General features: G+C 34.5%; 2 protein-coding genes across 2 annotated transcripts; one reads left to right on the top strand and one right to left on the bottom strand.

Annotated features, from left to right (window-relative positions):
- The first annotated feature begins 7,792 nt into the window (after positions 1 to 7,792).
- On the top strand, positions 7,793 to 8,704 carry LOC102774638 (olfactory receptor 4K1). Its single transcript, XM_006756765.1, has one exon. It carries the CDS (start codon positions 7,793 to 7,795, stop codon positions 8,702 to 8,704), a length of 912 nt encoding a protein of 303 aa, XP_006756828.1.
- A 1,771-nt stretch (positions 8,705 to 10,475) lies between these two features.
- On the bottom strand, positions 10,476 to 11,411 carry LOC102767268 (olfactory receptor 4F15-like). The gene has a single exon (XM_006756745.1). It carries the CDS (start codon positions 11,409 to 11,411, stop codon positions 10,476 to 10,478), a length of 936 nt encoding a protein of 311 aa, XP_006756808.1.
- Between the last annotated feature and the right edge of the window lie 11,641 nt (positions 11,412 to 23,052).

Below are 23,052 nucleotides of genomic sequence, written 5' to 3'. Positions count from 1 at the left end.
ACGTATTTTCTCTACTCAGTGACCTAAAAATGTACATTCATATTGGTTTTTCCTTCTTCCCTCACTCATCTCCCTTGCTCTCTCTCCTACTTCCAGTAATCCCCTTCTCACATAAACTGACTACACATAATTCTTTAACTCACGCTCCTCTTTGGGACAGGAAACTTAAATAAGACAAGAGCCAGAGGTGGGAAGTCCAAGGTGAAGTGCTGGTGAGAGACAAAACAATGCTTTAACATGCCAGAGAGAAACATGAGGGACCTATAGAAGCAACCACATCGGGCCCTTGGCCATGTAGCAGAGTCAAAGGCTGTCATTGTTCTGGATACTCCACCTAGAAAGAAGGCAAAAGTGTGTATCTGGTGTGATGTATAAACTAAATCTAGTATAATATTATCACCATTTAACAGATTACACATTACTTTGTTTGTCTGTGCTATTTTGTTTAGATACTGTCCAGAGAGATAAAAAAAAAAATAAAGAAAGAAATCAACACTAAATAATAATACAAAGAATAATTTTATTATTTATTTATTTATTTTTAATGGTAAGCAAGACTTTTTATTCAAGACTATAGCAATAGGGGAATGAAATTGGACTTGGTTCTGAATACAGCAAAGACAGTGGGGATTTATTTATAGGAGCAGGGTGAGGGATGAATGGGTGGAAAATTACTAAGAGGAGACATCAAGGGTAGGAAGATTCTTGCTAAGCTGACCTAACAGAATTTTTTCTTGTTGTGCATTGACTTAATATGATTTCAAATCCACTTGTTTATGACTTCAATGAAACTGTTTTAAACTGCTCGTTTATGACATAGACCAAAAAAAAACCACACGTTGCTTTGAAATAAAAATGAAGTTGTGTCAGAATGACATCATTCTATATCTGTTGTCAATGATAAGCAGGCAGCAGACCAGCTGCTGAGGGGGCCTGTTGGGGGCTTACTAATAAGGATCATATGGAGAAGCAACTATGGCAAGGGGACATTTAGATTATAAATAATGAAAGATCATGAAGACTATTTGAAAGTTTCAGTTTGGGTAAGGCGACTCTTCACTAACCTAAAAGCTCTCTAAATGATACTGTTAAAATAACATGGTTATTATTTAACAGGAAAGGAGTAAAGGGGAGACTAGATAATATAAGCATGCCATTTATACAGCTTTGCCATGAAGCTGCAGTCAATATTCTCCAAGTTTTTTCCCTGGAGATCCCTGGGGGAAGAGACTGGACAGTAGACACATGCCCCGTAAGGTCTGGGTGATGTGGAAAGGTGCTTACCTAACAGTCACACCTGGGAGTGAGTCAGTGGCCAGAATATGCGTGGACACTGCAAGGGCGTGAAACCTGAATATTTAAACTGCTGGATAGAGAAGTGCACTCTCTTGACTCTTGACCCGCTAGCTCCCTTGGGTCTCCTGTTGCAGGGGGCACAATTCCCTGCATTTGCCCATGTGGTTTGTGGCCATCGTTTTACATACTAAAATACATGAGGCTCAGAGTTTATAACTTGATTGAGTTCCCATAGTTCATCAGTGATAGACCCAAGTCTCAGACTATAACTGCCTAGCTTCAAAGCCTGGGCTTTTTGTTTCACATCACTCACTGTCTTCTTTCATGCACTATGCTGATAGGGTTCCCACTATTAGAAATTACATTCCTTTACCCATACATCTCTGTGGAGTCTACTATTATTCAATGAAATTGGTCCTGTCCTTGTTGATCCTTTAATCCTCTGTATATTATAGCTCTCAACTGTATGCTAACTTTTGCTGCTCAATGTTTTATTTCTTAATCTTAATTTACCAACCTAATAGTACATTCTTTAAGGTAAGGAATACGTGTTGTATGTGTTTCTATCTAGTAGTTCTTCTAAAACAGAGTCCTGTGTCAGCTTCTCTCCTGAGCAGACTGCCAGAAGAAAGATGCAGAGCACCAGGCAGTGGTATCCCATTTTTTAAAAATCATTTTCCTTTGGGAACAGCAGGTTGAAGAAATCATAACTTTATAGATCTCTAGGTTCCATAACTGCCTGGGAAGAAGTTGAAGGTAGGGATAAAACAGAAAGTATCATTTCTTAAGTCTAAGAATAGATCATCAAAATAGTGCTGTTGAAAATGTGGGAAGAGAAGTACATTCAATACTCCATCACTCAATTCTTTTCTCCTCATTACCCTTGCAAAATAATTTTTAGCTCATAGATGTCTTGACCTTATTTAACATTATATTCATGCCACTAGCCTACTACTTTTTACACCATCTGTCTGGGAGAGGATCCAGACCAACATTCCTCTCCCAGAGGAATTACCTTATTTAAAAGTTTATTTTCCCCCAATGATTACTTAACTCCAAATTATAATTCTTATTTAGTTGGTGGTCTTAGAGTAGCCCTTTCTACTATAATTCAGTATCCTGGTTTGAGACATGGATGTTTAACTATCTTTCTCAGCCAATTACTAACAATCCCTCTGACATATACATATGTAAGTCTTTTTAAGATGGTAACTCATTTTAATTTGCATATCTCAAATGATTAGTGACTTTGAACATTTTTTCATATGTTTCTTGGCCTTTTGTATGTCCACTTTGGAGAAGGGTCTATTTAGAGCCTTTGCCCATTTTTTAATTGGATTGTTTGTCTTCCTTTTGTTAAGTTATATGAATTCCTTATATATTTTGGAAGTTAACCCCTTATCAGATGCATTATTGACAATTATGTTCTCCCAGGCAGTGGGTTCTCTTTTCACTTTGTTGATGGCTTTTCTTGCTGTGCAGAAGCATTTTATTTTGATGTAGTCCCATTTGTTTATTTTCTTTTTAGTTTCCTTTGCCCTAGGAGATGTATCTATAAACATAGTGCTATGAAATATGCCTCAGATTTTACTGCCTATGGCTTCTCCTAAGACTTTTATGGTTTCATGACTTACATTTAAGTTACATTTAAGTCTTTTATCCATTTTGAATTTGTCCTCGTGTATGATGTCAGTTGGTGGTCTAGTTTCATTTTTTTGCATGTATCTATCCAATTTTCCCAATACTATTTATTGAAGAGACTGTCTTGACTCTATTATATGTTCTTGCCTCCTTTGTCAAATATTAATTGAGCATCATGGCTTGGGTCAATTTCTGGGGTCTCTGTTCTGTTCCATTGATCTATATGCCTGTTCTTGTGGAGAGCACTTTTAAAAGGTGTCTACTTTTCAACAAAAAAATAAGGTGTGTTTTAAATATATTTTATCTAATTTTTTTACTTCTCTAAAGGCAGCTATTATTGTTAAATGAATGTATTTAAGCATACAGTTATTCTAAATAACCTGCAAGTTAAATTAACCTTCTGTATGCTATATACTCAATAGCAAACAAGACTCCTCCAACTATATATGTGGATACATGCTCTTTGGAGAAGTAAATGCATGTAAATTATGTAAATGCATTGAAAGGAAATGGAAACAATAGCAACCAAAATGTGGGCAAATTATTTTTTTCAGTGAAAAGAAAGTAGTAAAAAAGGGAAAATAGAGTCAGACCATAATATTTCCTTCTCAAACCTATAAGGTGTTGTCATCTTAAAACACTGAATTAACATAATACTTTGTACAAGTATTACAAATAATAACTAGGTTTCTATCATCGTTTTGTTATTTAGAAGAATATGAATAGTGCTGCTTTTTACTCAATGTTAAACCTAGAACATTGCTCAAGTAAACACAGAAATTTTTGAAACTTCAAAATATTTTCTACTCTTCATGAAATCCCTACAAAACCAGCAATTCAAGGCACCATTGGAGTATATCAATGACTGGCTCATTTCTCTCTGCTAGTCATCTCCTGCCTACTCATCCAAGTCAGCTGAATTCTGCTGGGACTAGAAATAACAACTGAGTTCTGAAGTAATGTTCTTCTTGAAAAAAAGTAAGTGAAGAAATATTTTAAAACTGTGTTTAAATTTCATCATTAGAACTTATATAATTGTACTCACCAAGTCTGTCTTTGACCATGGGCACACTTTCAGGTAATATTATTAATTCAGAGAAACTCACAAATTAAAAGGTCCCAAAAGAGCATAGCATGACTAGCTTGAACGTTTCCTATCCCAGAGGTTACTCTCTATAGTGAATATATGCCTCACACTCTCACGATCACTGGTCACAACAGAAAATGGATTGTTTTGCTGAAATATGACTTTGTTTCAGATTCTAGTTAGAGTATGAACAATGCTTTATCCATGGGAAAAAATGTGGTGAATTATGGTGTCTCTCGGGTAAGAAAATATAATTTATACTCTGTAAATTTCTTAATTTCTCCCTTAATTACCTTCCCTTGTCACACTGAAAACAACTTCAAAATGTTTTAATACCATATATCCATACATATTAATTGGGATGGAAGTTGTGCGTACATTGCTTCATAGATACCAGAAATATCAAAGGTTTTTTGTTTCTCTCAGCTACATCCTGGTACTTCTGGACTTCCTATAGCATCAAAAGATATGTCTTCTATACAGTCACATAATGCCTTCATTGCCCTGGTTGAGGAAGTTTTCATGTTCTCACAGCACCACAATCATCAGGTTCCACAATTTTCATGGGTTAAGTAACTCTCTAGGCACAGATATGTACTATAATTAATAGAAATTTCCAACATGGAGAAAACTGATTATTAATGATTTAGCTCAGAAAGAAGCCTAATAAGAAACATGGAGAAAAATATCTCAAAAGCTATAACAGCCAATAGTTACCATGGAAATGGAATGAATGCTCTTAGAACAGCAGGAGATATAGGATGCCATCACAGAAGGAGAAGGACTAAAGTCAGGGAACACTGGGTGTGCATCCCTGTCATGCTATCTCTTAGCCCTGAGACTTCTAACAGGTTGCATTGAGAATCAACCTCAGAATAGTAAGACATATTTCATGGGGTTATTGTGAAGATTAATTTAGACAATATAAGTGAAAGTTTCTAGCACCTAGGATGCATTCAGAGAGAGACAGAGAAACACACAGAGAGACAGGGAGACTTAGTTTGACATGATCCTGAAATTAGCAGCTCCAAAAGGAAAATTGAAAATTTTTTCACATTTTTTTTCTTTTCTTAAGTTTTGATTCTCTTTGGTGAGTTCTGCTTTCAAGTCTTTTGATTCTACACATACTCTTGGAAACTGGAGATTTATCTCTCCCACCTAGAACATGCTTGAAAATTTATTATAATGGCATTATTAATATGGATATTAACATAATTATTTTAGCAGTAATATTTTACTTTAGTAACTCAACTAAAACAATATTAACAATTTTTAAAGCGAGTATTAGGTAAAAAAGAAGCCATAGACTTTTACTTCTTTGATATAACCTATAGCACCTTGGGTCATTTTCTTTTTCTTTTTTTTTTCATCTAAAGAGCCCAGAAGTGATGAGTGTGCAGTAAGAAAATATTCTATAAATTCTTGTTGGCCATATTTGAACAAATTAAAAGCCTCTTGTACACTTAGCAGTTTCTAATTTTGTTTTTATTTCATCCTTGATATCTGATAATGCTAATGAATTTTAAAAAAAAAAACAAAAATTTCAAGTATAGACAACAGTGAGGGTAAGTCCAGACTAAATTAGAGGAAATCCTGAAGCAATTAGTGCCAAGAATAATAAAAGAATTATTATAGATACAGAGAATATATTTCATACAACTATTGGCTATTTATATTTCTTCTTATGTCAATGCTTTTTCATAGAACATTAATTCTTAAGGAGCGTTTTTGTTTTTTCTTGACTCATAGAAATCATATTTCTTCTCAACAAACTAAACTCTTCTCTAAACCAAGACTCTTTCCTAATTCTAATAGGTCCTCTGTTAACTGTGTTTGGCCTTTTACCTTTTGTTGACATCGTTTTTCCAGCAGTAAAATGAGTATGATTGTTATTGTGAGTGATTAAAAATGTTTTGTATAGCTCTGAGTTATATAGAAAAAATTTAAAACTATATAGCTGTTCCCAACTTTGATAGAGGGCTAGGAACACCAGTCATCAAGAACTTAGTAATGGCTGTTAGATATAATTGATCTATATGGCAAAGACTGAGATCCAAATATTTGTAAAAGAAGGAGGAGGTGGAGGAGAAGAAAGGGGGAGGAGAAAAATTGGGAGGAGAGAGAAAAAAGTTTAAAAGAGACATATATAAATCTACTTTCCAGCTTAGTAGGAATTTTAGATTTTTTTAAAGTAATTTAAATAGCAAAAATAACTCTTTTAGAGACAAACTTAAACTTTCTCTAACTTGTGATAAGAATTCTAATTAGTTTGTGTATGTAATTTACCCTGCCAAAGATTGTTTGGGAGAACATGTATTTCAAAAATCATGATAAAGCATATGATACTGAATGAAAGTAGCTTCCTCTGGACATGTTGGGAATGGAAGAATTTACCTAACTCTAAAATTATAGCCAGATCCTCAGGACCCAAGGACCCTCTCGTGTGTAACACAAAAATAATCTTTCAAGTACCGTGACGCAGTCTCTCTCCCAGTGTTCATCACAGCTTTTGGATCATTTTAGACATTGCAGAGAATTCCAGATTTTAGTTTCTCAGAAACTATCTTGTTTCAAATGAAAAACTTAACACCAGATTCTGTGTTCTGTAGTCTTTGATAATCTCTAGCAAAATAGGCTTTCAAACATATTTTAGAGTTCGATATTCAAGACTCAACTTCAGGATTCAGCTGTGGCGGAGGTATACTTCAGGCTTTGAGTAATTTCTTGCAGGTTACAAAAGCTTTGAGTTCTATGAATAGAGAATATTTATTGCAGATGCTCATGATTTATCCTTTCTCTATGCCTAGAACATTCATTCTTTCACCTTCTCCTTGATTTATCTGCTCCTCTACTTAGCTAACTCTGTGAAAAAGTTTCGTCTCTTTGGCAAGACAAGTATTAATATCTCTTTTTTTAACTGATTGATTCGTGTATTTAAGCATTAATAAAAAATCATTAACTTTCAGTCATGTGCTAAATATTATTTAAATTTTTCAAATTTACATATAAAAACTATTTTTCTAGCATATATCCGCTACACAAAATATCATTTTATAAAAAAGTTGTTTTATCTCAGGTCCACAGTATTAAATTGATTATAATCCTTGATTCAAAACATATTCTCACCATTTTTCCATGCCCATTTTGTATTTGTCTATTTACTAAGAAATTTATACCTGTGAAAACATGACCTAATACAAGAGCTAAACAATTGATAATAACATACAACGGCGATGTGTTCATCCTCATGCTCACTCTCAGCTTTCCCACACTTGAGGTTACTTACATTTTAGCATCTTCTCCTTCTGTACATAGTTTTATCATTTATACAGTTCCTGCAAAGTATACTGTTATTTTTTTCTATTGTTTTTTACCTTATTAAAATTATGCTGAATGGATCTGCTTTGGATTTTTCCCCCTTTATTATTATATCTTACTAAGATATAACTATATCAGTATATATAGTTGTATTTTATTTGTCACAGTAATATTGCATTGTCCTGCCTATGAGTATTATTATACATTTCTCCTTACATACATATGAAAGAGTTTATTTTGGGTATTTAAATGGAATGAAAAGGCTAGGTCATAGAATGTGTGAACGTTGAAGTATACAAGATAAGGCCCAAAGTGATTATATCAGTATATCCTCCTATTAATAACATATTTTTAAAAATCCCCTTCTCCTGATTCACATACTGTTTATCCAAAAAATTGAACTTCATGTTTTTTTTTTCCTTCAGATGAATGTAAAACAAACTGGACTAAATGGAAGAAGTTAACCAGTCTGTGGTGTCAGAGTTTATTTTCCTTGGGCTATGTAACTCATGGGAGCTCCAGGCCTTCCTCCTAGTGATATTCTCTTCACTTTATTTGGTCACCATTTTAGGCAACATCTTCATCGTGCTCCTAATTATCACTGACCGTCATCTGCACTCCCCTATGTACTTCCTGTTAGCCAATCTTTCATTCATTGATTTCTGCCTTTCCTCAGTCACCACCCCTAAAATGATCACAGACTTTCTCAAGGAAAACAAGACCATCTCCTTTGGAGGCTGCATGTGTCAGATTTTCTTTGAACATTTCTTTGGAGGGGGTGAGATGGTGCTGCTTGTGTCAATGGCCTACGACCGTTATGTGGCCATCTGTAAGCCACTTCATTACTCCAGCATCATGAACAGACGCATGTGCATTCTGTTAGTGATGACGTCATGGAGCGTTGGCTTTGTGCACTCAATAAGCCAACTAGCTATGATTATAAAGCTCCCCTTCTGTGGACCCAGGGAATTGGATAGCTTTTTTTGTGATATTCCATTGATAATAAAGCTAGCCTGTGTGGATACGTATGTTCTAGAAATGTTGATAAATGCTGACAGTGGGGTACTGGCAACCATCTGCTTCATACCGTTGCTGATATCTTACTCTTATATTCTGTTTACTGTCTGCCTTCAAGCTAAGGATGGAGCATCCAAGGCGCTCTCCACCTGTACTGCCCATATCACAGTGGTGGTGCTGTTCTTTGGGCCTTGCATCTTCATCTATCTGTGGCCACTCAGCATCACCTGGGTGGACAAGTTTCTTGCTATATTTTATGCGGTCATTACACCTCTCCTAAATCCAGCTATCTACACTCTAAGAAACAAAGAGATTAAAAATGCCATTAAGAGACTACGATGTTAGCATGTGGATTTCTGTGATATTTCAGGGTCTTACAATATCAGAATATCCACTGTAAGCTCCCTAAATTAGCCACTCTTGTCCTGTTATGTGGGGCTGGGAAATATTCCCCAATTCTCTTGTAGTCCACAATCATTTATTGATCATTGAATGCAAAATGATTTGGGAAATTTGGCCAGTCTTTATAACTATGATTTTGGTTGTGCTCAAGGATAAATTAGAGTTAATAACAATGTTAATGTTATTATTACTGTTGGTGTTGTTACTTCAACACCATCCACATATCTTGAAATTCTTTATTATGCTAAGCATTTTCTTGAGCAAGGAATTTCACATAGATCTTCTCTAAATTTTTGTCAATATGTCAGTGCATTGAATATTGCTATCTTTATTCTTTAATGAATAAATTTGTTTCTCAATTAGTTAATATTCTAACTGCCTATCTATCTGAAAAGATGGTATAAAGGTAATTATTATTTTTTTACATCACATTCAGAAAAAAATTGGATTATAACTATAATCTGGAGAAAATGCTGTTCCTTCAAGTTCATGTTTTAGTAATTTGTGAAAACTATGTAATTGTCTGTGGAAGATATACATTAAATAGAATGATGGGTATACTAACAACCTTTAAGTAGTTTGCTACTTCTCTTTTTGATGAAAGGGTTTAATATCTATACCAATAAAATCAGGGGAAAAGTGTTATAAAAGTTACAATAAACTATTTGTTTAAGTCATTGTAGTGTTCAGGTGGCCTGTAAGCAACTAGATTATGTACAATATTTGTGAATTGTTCATTACTACATATAACAAAACTTTTAAGAATTCTTCCTACACCTTACCTCAAAAAGATATACATGTTTATATCCCCTCATTTGAAATTCATGGAGCCAGATGTATTTCAAATTTCATATTGCCTTTTAGAGATAACATGGTCCTGCTAACTTAGATAGAGTCTGAGGCATAGACCCTTAAATAAAACAATGACTATTTCTTCATATATAGGTATATGTGTGAGTGTGTGTGTCCCCAAAAATTTATGCACACTTTAACAGTTGACAGCTCAATTTTGAGAAAAAGAAATTATTTTAATAAATACTGCCTTTCAAATTATTCAAAGTGTATGTATACCTTCTTTGCAGACACCTATATTTATCTGTTCTGATTTTTAAATTTTCCTAATTTCTGTACATCAGTTTAGATAATACCTATTGACTTGTCTGCATATATTGATCCTTTCTTCTGCTGTGTCCAGTCTGTTTTTTGAGCTTACTTAAATTCATAATTTCATATGTTTCCTTTTCAGTTATAAAATATCACTTGATCCTTTCTTAAAACCTCTCTCACACATTTTTTATGTTTCAGAAAAATATATAAATTTGATTATTTGTATTCTGGATTTGATTCAGAGGAAAGTTGCACATTTCATAGTTTCCTCAAAAGTTTGAGTATATTAGCTCTAAGTTAATTCATTTGAATCCAGGAAGGCTGATGTCTGAGGTCATACTTGCATCAGATTCTAAGTCTTTAATCTATGCTTTTTCATTAACTTCCCATAAACATTTTCTGGGACTTTAATTCAGTTGCCAAACAAGTTGTTTAAAAAACAGATGATGTGATAATTGAATGTAACCACATCATAAATTATCTATTGTAAATATTACAGAGTGGTTCCTTTGGAAAAAAATAGCCCCAAATTTTATAGTTATTTAAGCATTTGTATTACTTGAAGTTGCTTGAAAATTTACAAAGTAATTTATGGCGTATGAGTTATTTAGATCTTCCTCAAACTCAGGAGTTGACTAATTAGTCTCCTCATTGCCATCTTCATATCCTTGTTCCTCAATGTGTAGATAATAGGATTCAGAATGGGTGTAATCAGAAAGTCCAAAACAGGAAGAAACTTATTCACTGCCACTGTGGGCAATGGCCATATGTAAACAAAGATGCATGGTCCAAAGAACAAAACCACCACAGTAATATGAGCTGAGAGAGTAGAAAGGGCCTTAGACAAACCACCTAAAGAGTGTTTCCATACAGTGGCCAGGATGAAGATATAGGAGATAATCAACAAGAATAAGGTGGCCAAGGAAATAAACCCAGTGTTGGCAGTAACGATGGATTCCATTCTGTAGGTATCTGTGCAAGCAAGTTTGATAAACCAAGGAAGGTCACAGTAAAAGCTATCTATCTCATTAGGACCACAAAAAGGCAAATGAACAACAAAAGCTATCTGGACCCCTGAGTGAATGAGGCCTATAACCCAAGCACCAGAAACAAACAAAATGCACATTTGTGGGCTCATGACAGTCAGGTAGTGGAGGGGCTTACATATGGCCACATACCTATCAAAGGCCATGGCAATGAGCAGCACCATCTCAGATCCCCCCAGGGTGTGAAGGACAAACATCTGGATGACACATCCCTGGAAGGTTATGGTTTTGTGCCCAGAGTATAAATCAGATATCATCTTAGGAACTGCTAAAGTTGAAAGACAGAAATCAATCAATGAGAGGTTGGCTAAAAAGAAGTACATGGGGGAATGTAAATGACAGTCGAAAGTCACTGTAAGCACAACAAGGAGGTTTCCTAGAACAATTGTCACATAAAACACTGTAGAGAAGGCCAGGAGGAAATGCTGCACTGATTTGTAGGTAGAAAGTCCCAGGAACACAAATTGAGACACTTCAGAATAATTTGCTTTATTCATTGACTTTGCGTTACCTGAAAAACAAATAAAAATAATTATAAAAGAATGCACCAGAGATATTGAAAGAAGAGTTGTTACTGGGTTTTAAATTCTGATATTAAAGGGAAATCTTCACTACCCATCACAAAAATCCTTTGAAAAGTCATACAATAGTTTATTAATTTAAAATGTATTCACTGAGAAACTACCAGGAAGGCCTTCTAGATACTTGCATTGTGCCACACCCTATCTTTCTGTAGTTTGTAGTCTAGTTGTAAAGCTAGGCATTAAATAACTAATTGTATAATTAGATGATAATAACAACTTCAAGTAATGCAAATGCTTAAATAATTATATAAAATTTGGGGTTTTGTCTAAAGGCACCACTTTATAATATTTAGAATAGATAATTTATTATAAGGTTACATTCAATTACCATAGTATATCTTTCATAAACAAGTTATCTAGCAAATGAATTAAAGTCCAAGAACTTATTTGGGACTAACTTAAAGGTAGTAACTTATTTGGAAAAAAAAAAACACAAAGGGCTATGCAAGCTATAAGAAGTTAAATAAGTGAAGAAGGATAGGAAGAGTGATCTATCCAGGGGAAAGGCCATGGGAAATATTCTGAAACATGAAGAAACAGATCAATTTGGAATAAATAAAAGACCTGTAAGGGTCTGATCAAAGTAGAATCAAATAGGGTATGTAAAGAATTTGGTCTATATCTTAGAAGTAATAGAAAGCAATTAAGGCAGAACAATGAAATAATCATATTGTTGCTTTAAAAAGTTTAGAGTAACTGAAAAATAAAGAATGTAATAGAGGGATCAGAGGAAAAAGTGAGAGACCAATTAGAAGACTGTCAAAGGATCACATTAAATAGGTACAGAAAAGATAAACTTGTCAATAAATGGTGTTGGCACCACTTACCAAACCTGGAAAAAATAGGTTGAATTCCTTCCTTTGCAACAATAACTAAAGTAAATTTTAATGGATCCTATATAATATAAAGCCTTTTATTATATGCAAATAGGCTGAACAGTGGAACGACTGGTCACTATGACATGCACTGACCACCAGGGGGCAGACGCTCAATGCAGGAGCTGCCCCCTGGTGATCAGTGCACTCCTACAGGGGGAGTGCTGCTCAGCCAGAGGCCAGGCTCACAGCTGGCGAGCACAGTGCTAAGAATGTCAGTCGGACATCCCCTGAAGGCTCCCTGACTGTGAGAGAGGGCAGGCCAAGCTGAGGCTCCCTTCCCGACCCCCCAGTGCACAAATTTCATGCACTGGTCCTCTAGTATTTAAATAAAAATAGGAAATATGAACTTATTTTTAGATACTCCTTTGTATGAGAAGACTAAGCATATCCTAACATGTGTAAATCATGCATGAAAACACTGACATTTTCAGATTCAATATTTAAACCTTCTATATAAATTTTTAAAAGAGAAAATTAAAAGAGGGGAAATGGTTGTTAAATATAATGGTAAGCCAAATTTAAAATGAACAAACACAAAGACTTGGATCAAATAAATCTAAATAGTCAATGTCTGAAGAACAGAGTCACTATTAAAGAAATATAAATAAAACAATATAGAATTACTATATTGAGTTAAAAATTAATAATATGAGTGAGGCTATGAGGAAAGAGACTCTCTCATACTATAGGATTCAGAGTACACATATCATACAACTTCTCTAGAACACAATTTGAAAATATATATATCAAATATTTAAAACTTCCCTTATGACTAAAGACTACCATTAAGTTTTTCTTAAGGTATAACAACAAATGAGCTAAAATATTTAGCTATTAGGGCAAATGTTATACAACTATTTATAAAAAGGAAAAATTTTAATATAACCTAAATTAAATTAATGAGGAAGTGTTACAATAATACATTCAACTGGGAAAATACACATAACCTTACATGTAAAAATTCTTATGCATGATTGGTGAGAGTGAGAATTAGTAATGTTTATTAGAATTTAAAATGTCTAAATCTATGCAATAACAAGCATACACAGGCTCCTAACACTAAACAAAGGATTAAATTCATGGAGGAAATATTATAAGCAAAAAGAAACCCCAGTTTAATTATACAGTGTTAATCAGCTTAACAATAACCCACAACCATCGGACCAACTAATTATACAGTGGTTGATATATATTTTCATATGTTCATCATCCTATTATTCTATAACAATAGCAAATAATTATAAATAACCAAATTATAAATGAATACAGAATTTTAAATCAAATTATAATGTAGCTATATCATCAGCTATTATGTAGCTATTGAAAATAATAGTTCTACATAACAGAGACCTAACTGTGAAAAATATCACTTTAGTATGATTCTGTGCATATACCCATAAAACATCTTTAAAGCCTAACTTTTGCTTGTCTGGTGTGGCTCAGTGGTTGAGTGTCAACCTATGAACCAGGAGGTCACAGTTAGATTCCCAGTCAGGGCATATGCCCAGGTTGCAGGCTTGATCCCCAGTAGGGGTTGTACAGGAGGCAGCCAATCAATGATTCTCTCTCATCATTTTTGTTTCTCTCTCTCCCTCTGCCTTCCTCTCTGAAATCAATTTTAAAAATTAAAATGCCCAATTTTTAAGAATTATTAACATAGCAAAATGTGATTGATTATAGATGATTTGAACTTCTTCCTAAAATCCTTATTTCTGCATTATAGATGTCTTTTACAAATAATCAACACTTGTTAATAAAGATTATGGATCTTTTAAAATACAAATGTGAAAATTTGAGATGTTACAGGATGGTAAATGAAATAGTAAAATGAAATGAAATTTTACTAGTAGATGAATTGTAACTTCTATATTTTTAACACCATCTTTTTCTAGAGAGGTGTGTGTGTGTGTCCGTGTGTATGTAAGGATAGAGATTGGGGGTGGGGGAGAGGAAAGGGGAGAGAAGTGACAGAATAAAAACAGGAGAAAGGAGAAATAAGCAATTCAGAGACTAAAAGAAAAAGAAGGTAGTCTCTGTGAGAGTTGCAGTCCTGCTTAAACTCCTTCAATGAGTTTATTCCTTCACAAAGTTTAGACTCCTTCAAAGAGGTGATCACCTATCCTCTGTCTATTCCTAGCCTCACATCTAGATTTCCACTATCCCCACAAAATATCCTTCAATTTTCTTGAACTGCTTGGATAACCCTGTTTTTGTTAAATGTTTGCTTGCTTGCCTGCCTGCTTGCTTGCTTGCTTGCTTGCTTGCTTGCAAATTGAACTGAATGCTTTTAGTTCTGCTGTTTCTCATCTCTAAATACAATTCATGCATCACTTCCTCAAGTACAGCTTCTTCTTTCTTCCAACTGCAATTTACTTCATTCCTTTATTTTCTCCTGTTATGGTGTACAAGCATAATACTTGTGATGCTACTTTATAATTGATATCTGACCATCCTGTATGTCACTCCTAACATATCTTTGAGTTCTCTAAGGATAGATAGTATCTCATTAAAAAATTCTGGCCCATAGTAAGTGTTTAATATTTATGAATAATGATGGATAATCTGATAATAGTTTCTTGGTATATAAGATTTTATCATATATTTTTTATCTTGTTCATAGAATAACTATATTATCAATAAAAAATTTGTTTTAGCCATTCTGACCAGTCTGAGGTGATATCCCAATGTGGTTTTAATTTGCTTTTCTCTGATGATTAGTGATGTTGAGCATCTTTCCATATGTCTTTTGGCCATCTGTATGTTCTCTTTGGAGAAGGGTCTATGCAGGTCCTTTGCCTATTTTTTAATTGGATCATTAATTTTCTTATTGTTGAGTTGTACAAATTCTTTTTTTCATTGTTGACACTATTACAGATGTCTCCCATTATCCCCCCTTTGCTCACCTCCACCCAGACCCTGCCTCCCCTTTCCCTGGCCTTCACCACACTGTTGTCTGTCTCCATTGGCTATGTATATATAGGTTCTTTGGCTAATCTCTTCAATTTATTTTATCCAGACTTTTATAAGTTTTGGAAATTAATCCTTTATTAGATGTATCATTGGTGAATATGTTCTCCCATTCAGTTGGTTGTCTTTTCATTTTGTTGATGGTTTCCTTTGCTGTGCAAAACCTTTTAGTTTAATGCAGTCTCATTTGTTTATTCTTGCCTTTGCAACATCATGGGTAGACCTGGAGAGTATTGTGCTAAATGAAATAATCCAGTCAAAGAAAGACAAATACCATATTTCACTTATGTGTGTAATGTAATGAACAAAATAAACTAACAAATAAAATAGGAATAGGCTCATAGATACAGAGAACAGATGCACAGCTGTCAAGGGGAGGAAGTTAGGGGACTGGGTGAAAAAGGTGAAGGGATTAAGCAAACACACATGCACACACAGACACAGATAAAGGTATGGTAATTGCCAGAGGGAAAGGGAGGTAGGGGGGAGTGAAAGAGGGCAAAAGGGGGATAAATGGTGGTGAAAAGAGACTTAACTTTGAGTAGTGAGTTCACAATGCAGTATGCAGATAATGCATTAGAGTTGCACGCTTGAAACCTATCTAGTTTTATTGACAAGTTTCACCTCCAATAAATGCAATAAAAATTGTTTTAAGCATCTGGCAGTGTGAATTAATCCCTTACAACCTCCCTGTCACTTTATCCTAAGCCAATAGAGTTACTCCAACAAGTTTAAGAGTGGTTCAATTAATTAAAACAAATTGATAGAAGAGGCTTCATCTAGCACCATTTCCCACAGAATAACATGCATAAGCAAGTTAGAAAAGATAGACCTAACAAATGAACAGTCCTGTTGGAACCCACGTGCTAAGGAGGCTGCTGCCCTCAGGGTTATTGTCTAAATTTATGTCATGGAGAGGATGGGATATACAAAAAGTGGGGCTGGTTCCTGACAGTCTCTCCAGACACCCCACTGTCTAGGCAAGTTCTGCTTTATTGGCTAAATATATTTCTAAATATTTATGTCTTAATTATTTCTTAGGAAGCACACTACATTATGTTTTAGATTCCTCCATAATTTTAATTCTTTTTGTCCATTCATGTCTGAAACCCATCAGTTCAGGGAACTTCCCAGACTTCAGTACACTCCTCACTATAGCTCAGAGCTACATTACTTAATTCTAATGAATCTTTCAATTCTCATTATATGAATCAGGAGCTAGAAATGGCAATAGCAGCAGAAGCTCTTTGAATGCCATGGTGATATTCCTCAGTCACCATCAATATACTAAGTACTTTCCTTCATTTTTTAAACTATCTCTGGAACTGTGGGTATATCTTCCATGTTCTTCTGTTAATAAATACAATTATCTCAGTGCATACTTCTCTTGTAAGTTATTTATATTGATGGTTATTTCTACATGTGAGAATTTCTCTCCAATAAAAAACAAAATAGTAAAAAAGTAAATAGGAATGATCACTATTTTACAATATTCATTACTTCTTTTCTATTAATCTTAATTAGTTCAAGGTGATCAAATGTTTATACACAATCTTTTGTCTTTTGTTCCTTAAATGAGCCTTCCTTTTGTTATTATTCCTTTATCTTTTTAATACAGGTTAGAAATAATTTAAACAAATATGATACTTTTCAACTTTGCACTCCCCCCAAATTTCTGAAATTAACTTTGGCATTGCTTATATTAATTGGTATTTATGGCATTCAACCAAATAAAACAGCTTCCTGGAAAATTATTTTTTAATGTCACTTTACATATTTATTTTAAATTCCCTCCTCCAAATACTTTGAAGTATTGTCAAATATATTACTAAGGATTTTTAACTGATGACTTTATTTTAATATCACTAAACTCAATTATTGAGCTACTCAATAATACCCAAATATTTTTTCATGCTCTTGAAGAAATATTACAAGTATTAAATAAATGTTTACCAACATGTCTAATGTCTGTCCAATGGAAAAAAATAAAAGTATGAAAATTCTAGAGTAAATATGCATATTGAATTTAGGGTTTGGGCCAGAGGAACCAAAGTTGCTGTTCATTCCTCTCATTAATTCTATGGGAACAGGAAGGAATAAAGCACAATATTACAAAGATCACAGTGTGATCTTGGCAGAGGAAGAAGGATCACAGAAAGCTGCTCGCATTTCTGTCTTCTCCGCATTCCCTACTGATTTATTCTCACTGGTCTTGACTGTGTCCAACAAGATGCTGTGACCGGCCTTCTACAAACCAATCCCTCTGTGAAAGTATAGATACTTCTCTAGTAATTTTGAATCCACTAATTTGTGAACTTCAAATTACTTGCCCTACACCTGAATGTCGAAACTTCTAAGGCACTGAAGTATGATTAACTCATCTAAAAAGCATATTTCTATCAAGAGAAATTCATGCCATAACACATTTTTATTTCCTTAGGCGTATTCACTAAATCTGGAATGATGGAATATTACCCACTTCCCTCCCTCCCCACTCCTACACTGCTCCTCCAAAAGCATGATAGCCAGAATACCTCTCCAGTCACACTTAGATTTTCCTGTAGTTCCAAGAACAATATAATAGCAAGTTTGAAGTAAAAAAAAATTCAGTGTTCTATAAAATACACTTCAATAGATATAAAAAAAACAATAAATTTAACCCAAAAGTATGGAACATAGAAGGGGAAAAAAACAGCTCCTGTCTTAATCAGTTTTCAAAACCATCCAGGCATGGTCCAAAACAGTGCACCTAATAATCAGCTGTCCAAGTCATTCTCATCCTTCCTGGAATATGCTATAATCCAGAAACAAAAATTTTCCCATAAATCAGGGCAAAAACTGCACATATAGAACCACCCATGTAGCCTGAAACAAATTTTGATTCTCTCTTGCTAAAAGTTAGCACCTAGGAGGTATTCAACGTTTGTTGAATCTAAAAAGTGAGATAAAATCCTTATAATTCTGGAATTTCAGCAGACTGCCAACGTTAGTTTTATCTTATTCACTTACCTGAGCACAAAAAGAAGAAATATTTCAGAAAGCAATATCTTTCGATATGCATGTATGATTTTTTAAATCTTTCCATTTTGATGCCCTGTGCTTACTTTGGGGACATAACTAGAGTAAGAGCTACTTCATCAACTCTCAATGATCACCTGACTCTTTGGTGACCTAACAGTTCTCAATCCATTCATCTTGGGAATTTAGCCTTGGAATCCCCATGGCCTGAAGAAAGATGGATACAGAATTAAATTAAAAGTTTGATACAGAATTAAATTAAATTAAAGGAAAACAAAATAATATTTGTGCAACCTAGGAGACCTGAGGGATCCTTTAAAGAAGAACCAATATTTCCCGGTATTAGAATGTCTATAAGTTACATTTAAAACTAATATCAGTGAACAGAGAATAGTTCTTAACACAATGAATAAGTATAGTTTAAAATTCTATTGTGAAGCATATTCACAATGAAAAGGCTTAACTGAGAAACTTCACTTGAATTTCCATTTTGTAAATATATTTTCATTGATTTCAGGCAGGAAGAGAGAGAGAGAGAGAGAGAGAGAGAGAGAGAGAGAGAGAGTAAAGTGAGAGAAAGGTAAGTATCACATAGAGAATTATTGATTGGCTGCCTTCTGCACGTCCTCTACTAAGGATCAAGCCCGCAACCTGGGCATGTGCCCTTGACTGAAATCAAAGCCAGTACCCTTTGGTCCCAGGCTGACACTCTACCAAGTGAGCCCAACCAGCCAGGGTGAATTTCCATTTTAATGAAGCTAAGTCTCAGGTAAAATAAGTAACTTGACCAATGCCACTCTGTTGATTGTGGAGCCAAGATTCAAATCCAGATCTGTCTGATTTCCAAGACCATGTAATTAACTGTACTGTACTGTGCTGTCTCCCTTTCCTGTCATTGTTATAGCACATGAACAGGGGTTCACAGGTTTATGTAGTTTTTAAATTTCATAACCAATATGACAACTATTTCATATCACAAAATAAGGCAATGAAGCAAAAGAGAAGTTTTTTAAATTAATAAGTTAAAAATGATAACATACAGCTCAGCCTATGTGGTTCAGAGGTTGAGTGTCGACCTATGAACCAAGAGGTGACGGTTCAAATCCAGGTCAAGGCACATTCCTGGGTTGCAGGCTCAATCCCCAATCCATCAATTACTCTCTGTCATATTTAATGTTTCTCTCTCTCTCTCTCTCTCTCTCTCTCTCTCTCTCTCAAATCAATAAAAACATATTTTTTTTAAAAAAATGATAACTTCCCTAGCTGGTTTGGCTCAGTGGATAAGCGTCGGCCTGTGGACTGAAGGGTTCCAGGTTCAGTTCCGAGGGCACATGATAGGGTTGCAGACTTGATCCCCAATAGGGGGTGTGCAAGAGGCAGCCAATCAATGATTCTGTCTCATCATTGATTTTTCTATCTCTCTCTCCCTCTCCCTTCTTCTCTGAATTCAATAAAAAAATATATTTTTAAAAATTTTTAACTTACAGCTCATGACTTACTTAATATTAGTAACAGGACAGAGACAAGAACTCACATGACCCTAAGATTCAGCCCTAACCCCAGATATACTAAATGCCTGGAATGCTGATCAAAAGAGAAATCTAAACGAACACTAAATTCAGTCTCACACAACTTAATCATAGGCATTCAAATCTATAATAAGAATTCCTTTTAAACCCATAGTTTCAACTGAAATAAATATGCAAATGTAAGTGTTGTTACTGAGGTTGCTATTAATCATTAGCTGTTTACTAAATGTTATACCAAGTTCTTCATGAAGCCTAATCTGATAAATGTTGTAAGTTAATTGTTTAAAAATTGCACAGGCCCAGAGAAGGTACAAAGTTAAGTTTAACTTTATTATTTTTTATTTATTTTTATTGTTGCAAGTATTACAGATGTCTCTTTTTCTCCCCCATGGGCCCCCACTTCTTCCCGGTCTGACCCCCTCCTCAGGCCTTCACCACACTATTATCTATGTTCATGGGTTATGCATATAAGTTCTTTGGTTAATCTCTTCCTACCCACCCGTTCCCTCTGAGATTCATCAGTCTGTTGCATGCTTCCATGTACACTTACACAAGGGAATACTCTGCAGCTATAAAAAAATAAGGATCTATTACCCTTTGAGACAACATGGAGGGACCTGGAAATTATTATGCTAAGTGAAAGAAACCAGTCAGAGAAACACAAATTTATATGTGGAATCTAATGAACAAAAGTCTAGTGACTTTTTAAATAATACTTACCCAAATCAAATGACCACATAAGTAATTAATAATAGAAATTAGTCCCTCAAAAATTATAGAAATCTGTCTAAAAATGTAATTAATTAGTAAAATTGTTATGAATAAAGGAACAGAATGTACATATATCAGCTTTCAAGAAATTATTATTTTGGTTAGAGAATGAGCTATCTGTCACTGGAAGAATTAAAACAAAAATGAATAATCAATATGATAGAATTGCAATAGGATTAAATTAGATAATTTCTAGTCTTTTCATACAGAAGAGTTTATGAGTCTTTAATATAACTTCCCCCTTTGAAGTTTAATTTGTAATATATGTTAAATGGTAAAACCAGTAGTTGAAAAGTAAAATAGTTTACCCATTATCTATTACTGTCGAGCTACAAAATACATTTCAACAATCACTGATTTAAATATTACTTTAATAGAATTGTACACTTGAAATCTATATAATTTTATAACCAATGTCAAATTAAATGAATTGGCACAATCTTATAATCCAACTACTTAATACTATAGGAAACAAAGGAGAAATGAAAGACCTGTGCCGTGCCAGCACAGCCAAGGGATTGGTAAGCCTGAGGCAGGGAGACGAAGGATTAAAGAAAAAACAGACAAAGAGAATATAGCTGGGGCTTAGTGGATCTCTTGTGCCTGAATGAGGCCACAGAGAAGGATCCAGCCAGCAAGCTGAGTCTTTATTTTATAGTCAGAGAAAAACAAGGTAGTGGTCAACATAATTACAATGCTCTTGTGAGTTTCACTTGTTTTGGCAGCACTTGCTGCATCTCCCGCAGGCCATTAGTTACCTAGGAAGGATCTAGGGGGCGGCCCTAAGGTCAAGCTTAATTATGCTAAGAGGGCTCTGCCCTCTAAGCTGGGACTTGTTTGTGGCTCTGCCACAGGTCAATCCAAGGCTTTAACTCTAGAGCCGCTCCCTACAAAAACCTAGTCCAATAAACCAGTCATTTAATTTCTTAATACGCCTCTCTTCCAGTTTGCTGTATGACCTCAGCTATCTTATGGCTACAAAAAAAGTCATTGATTTTCAGTGCCCAGCATTTTTCTTATTGTAAAAATGTGTTACAATTTACAAGCTCTTTACCTGTCAGAAGTCTCCTTTAGAGTGTTTTGTTGTAATTACAAGGTATTTCATCCCTTTTATAAGACCATTACATTCTTTGTAAGTTTATCATTCCTACATAGTTTCAAACTGGCTAATTCTGATTGTTGTTCAACCTTGAATGAGTCTATTATACCTGAGCCAGAAAGTGGTAGAATTACTGGGCAAGGAAGACCTGTAAAAGCAGGAAGGTAAGAAAAGCATGAGTGTATAGCTGTATGGGTTTTCAAAAATTAAAACAGACAACCAACACCCAAGAAAATAAACAGAACATTACTAGCTATCCAGAAATACTTTATTGCATTATAAAAGTTTGTATTGTTTTTCAAGTTTCAGAAAATTCATATACTTCTTCAAACTCTCCTATAAAGCAGCATCCTTTCCCAGAACATATCTCTCATTGGTCTTTCACTTAATAACTATAAAACTTAAGAAAGTCACTTACCCTCTTTTTGCCCATTTTCTTTACTGTAAATGGATCTAAGTGTCATGATAATTATTATATGTTATGGTGCCTGAAAAGTGCACTGTTGCAGCCAAGCAAGTAAATACGCATTGAATCTTTATGTTCTCTGACTGAGATGGTTATGAACTCGAGATTCAGAGCCCAAAATTGCAAATAGAACAAATAAATTTATTTAAATGCTTTCAAATCTAAAAATCAATGAGATAAAACTTCTAGGGAGAGAAAATGAGATAAATAAATATGGAGGAGACTAGCAGGGAAAGTAAGGAGCAAGAGAAAAGAAAGAAATGAGGATTTCATAATAGTCTTTCACATTCAATTCATTTACATTTAAAACTGAAAACAAAAATGATAAAGAAAAATCTCTAATAAAGAAAAACACTCATCACTATTGATAGGAACAGCAATGGAAGGATGCACTCACAAGAATGATAGTTGTTACCTCCAAGAATAAAAGAGCTTGCAAGAGGACAGATGAAGAGTTCCTTTAATATTTGTTCCAAATACATATAATTAATTGTTTGAAATCTTATTAATTAGACTGTATTCATATGTTATCTTTTAATAAATCAGTGAATTTAAAAATATCTCATTCAGCAATGAGGACAGGAGACAAGGAAAGATAGGATGCCAATAGAAGCTGTGTTGATTGGTATCCTACTACTGTGGCCAGCTGGGGTTCCCTCTAAGAAAATGTATAGAGTCTATAAATTATAGTTGTACCCCTTGAGAGACAAGAAAGCCATATATTTTGGTATTGGTGTAGCTCTGGGGCATTAAGTTCATGCAAGTTTCAGGCTTCCGAACGTAATGGGTTGAGCACTTTTGATATCCAAAGAAGTCCTCAGGTAAA

Source organism: Myotis davidii, unplaced genomic scaffold, assembly GCF_000327345.1.
Source record: "Myotis davidii unplaced genomic scaffold, ASM32734v1 scaffold594, whole genome shotgun sequence".
Lineage (NCBI taxonomy): Eukaryota > Metazoa > Chordata > Mammalia > Chiroptera > Vespertilionidae > Myotis > Myotis davidii.
The sequence above is the reverse complement of the archived record's forward strand: the minus strand, read 5'-3'. Positions and strand labels throughout refer to the sequence as shown.

What these genes read in the sequence shown, in the direction of transcription:
- LOC102767268 (XM_006756745.1), bottom strand. Translation starts at nt 11,411, where the DNA reads ATGAATAAAGCAAATTATTCTGAAGTGTCTCAATTTGTGTTCCTGGGA.
- LOC102774638 (XM_006756765.1), top strand. Translation starts at nt 7,793, where the DNA reads ATGGAAGAAGTTAACCAGTCTGTGGTGTCAGAGTTTATTTTCCTTGGG.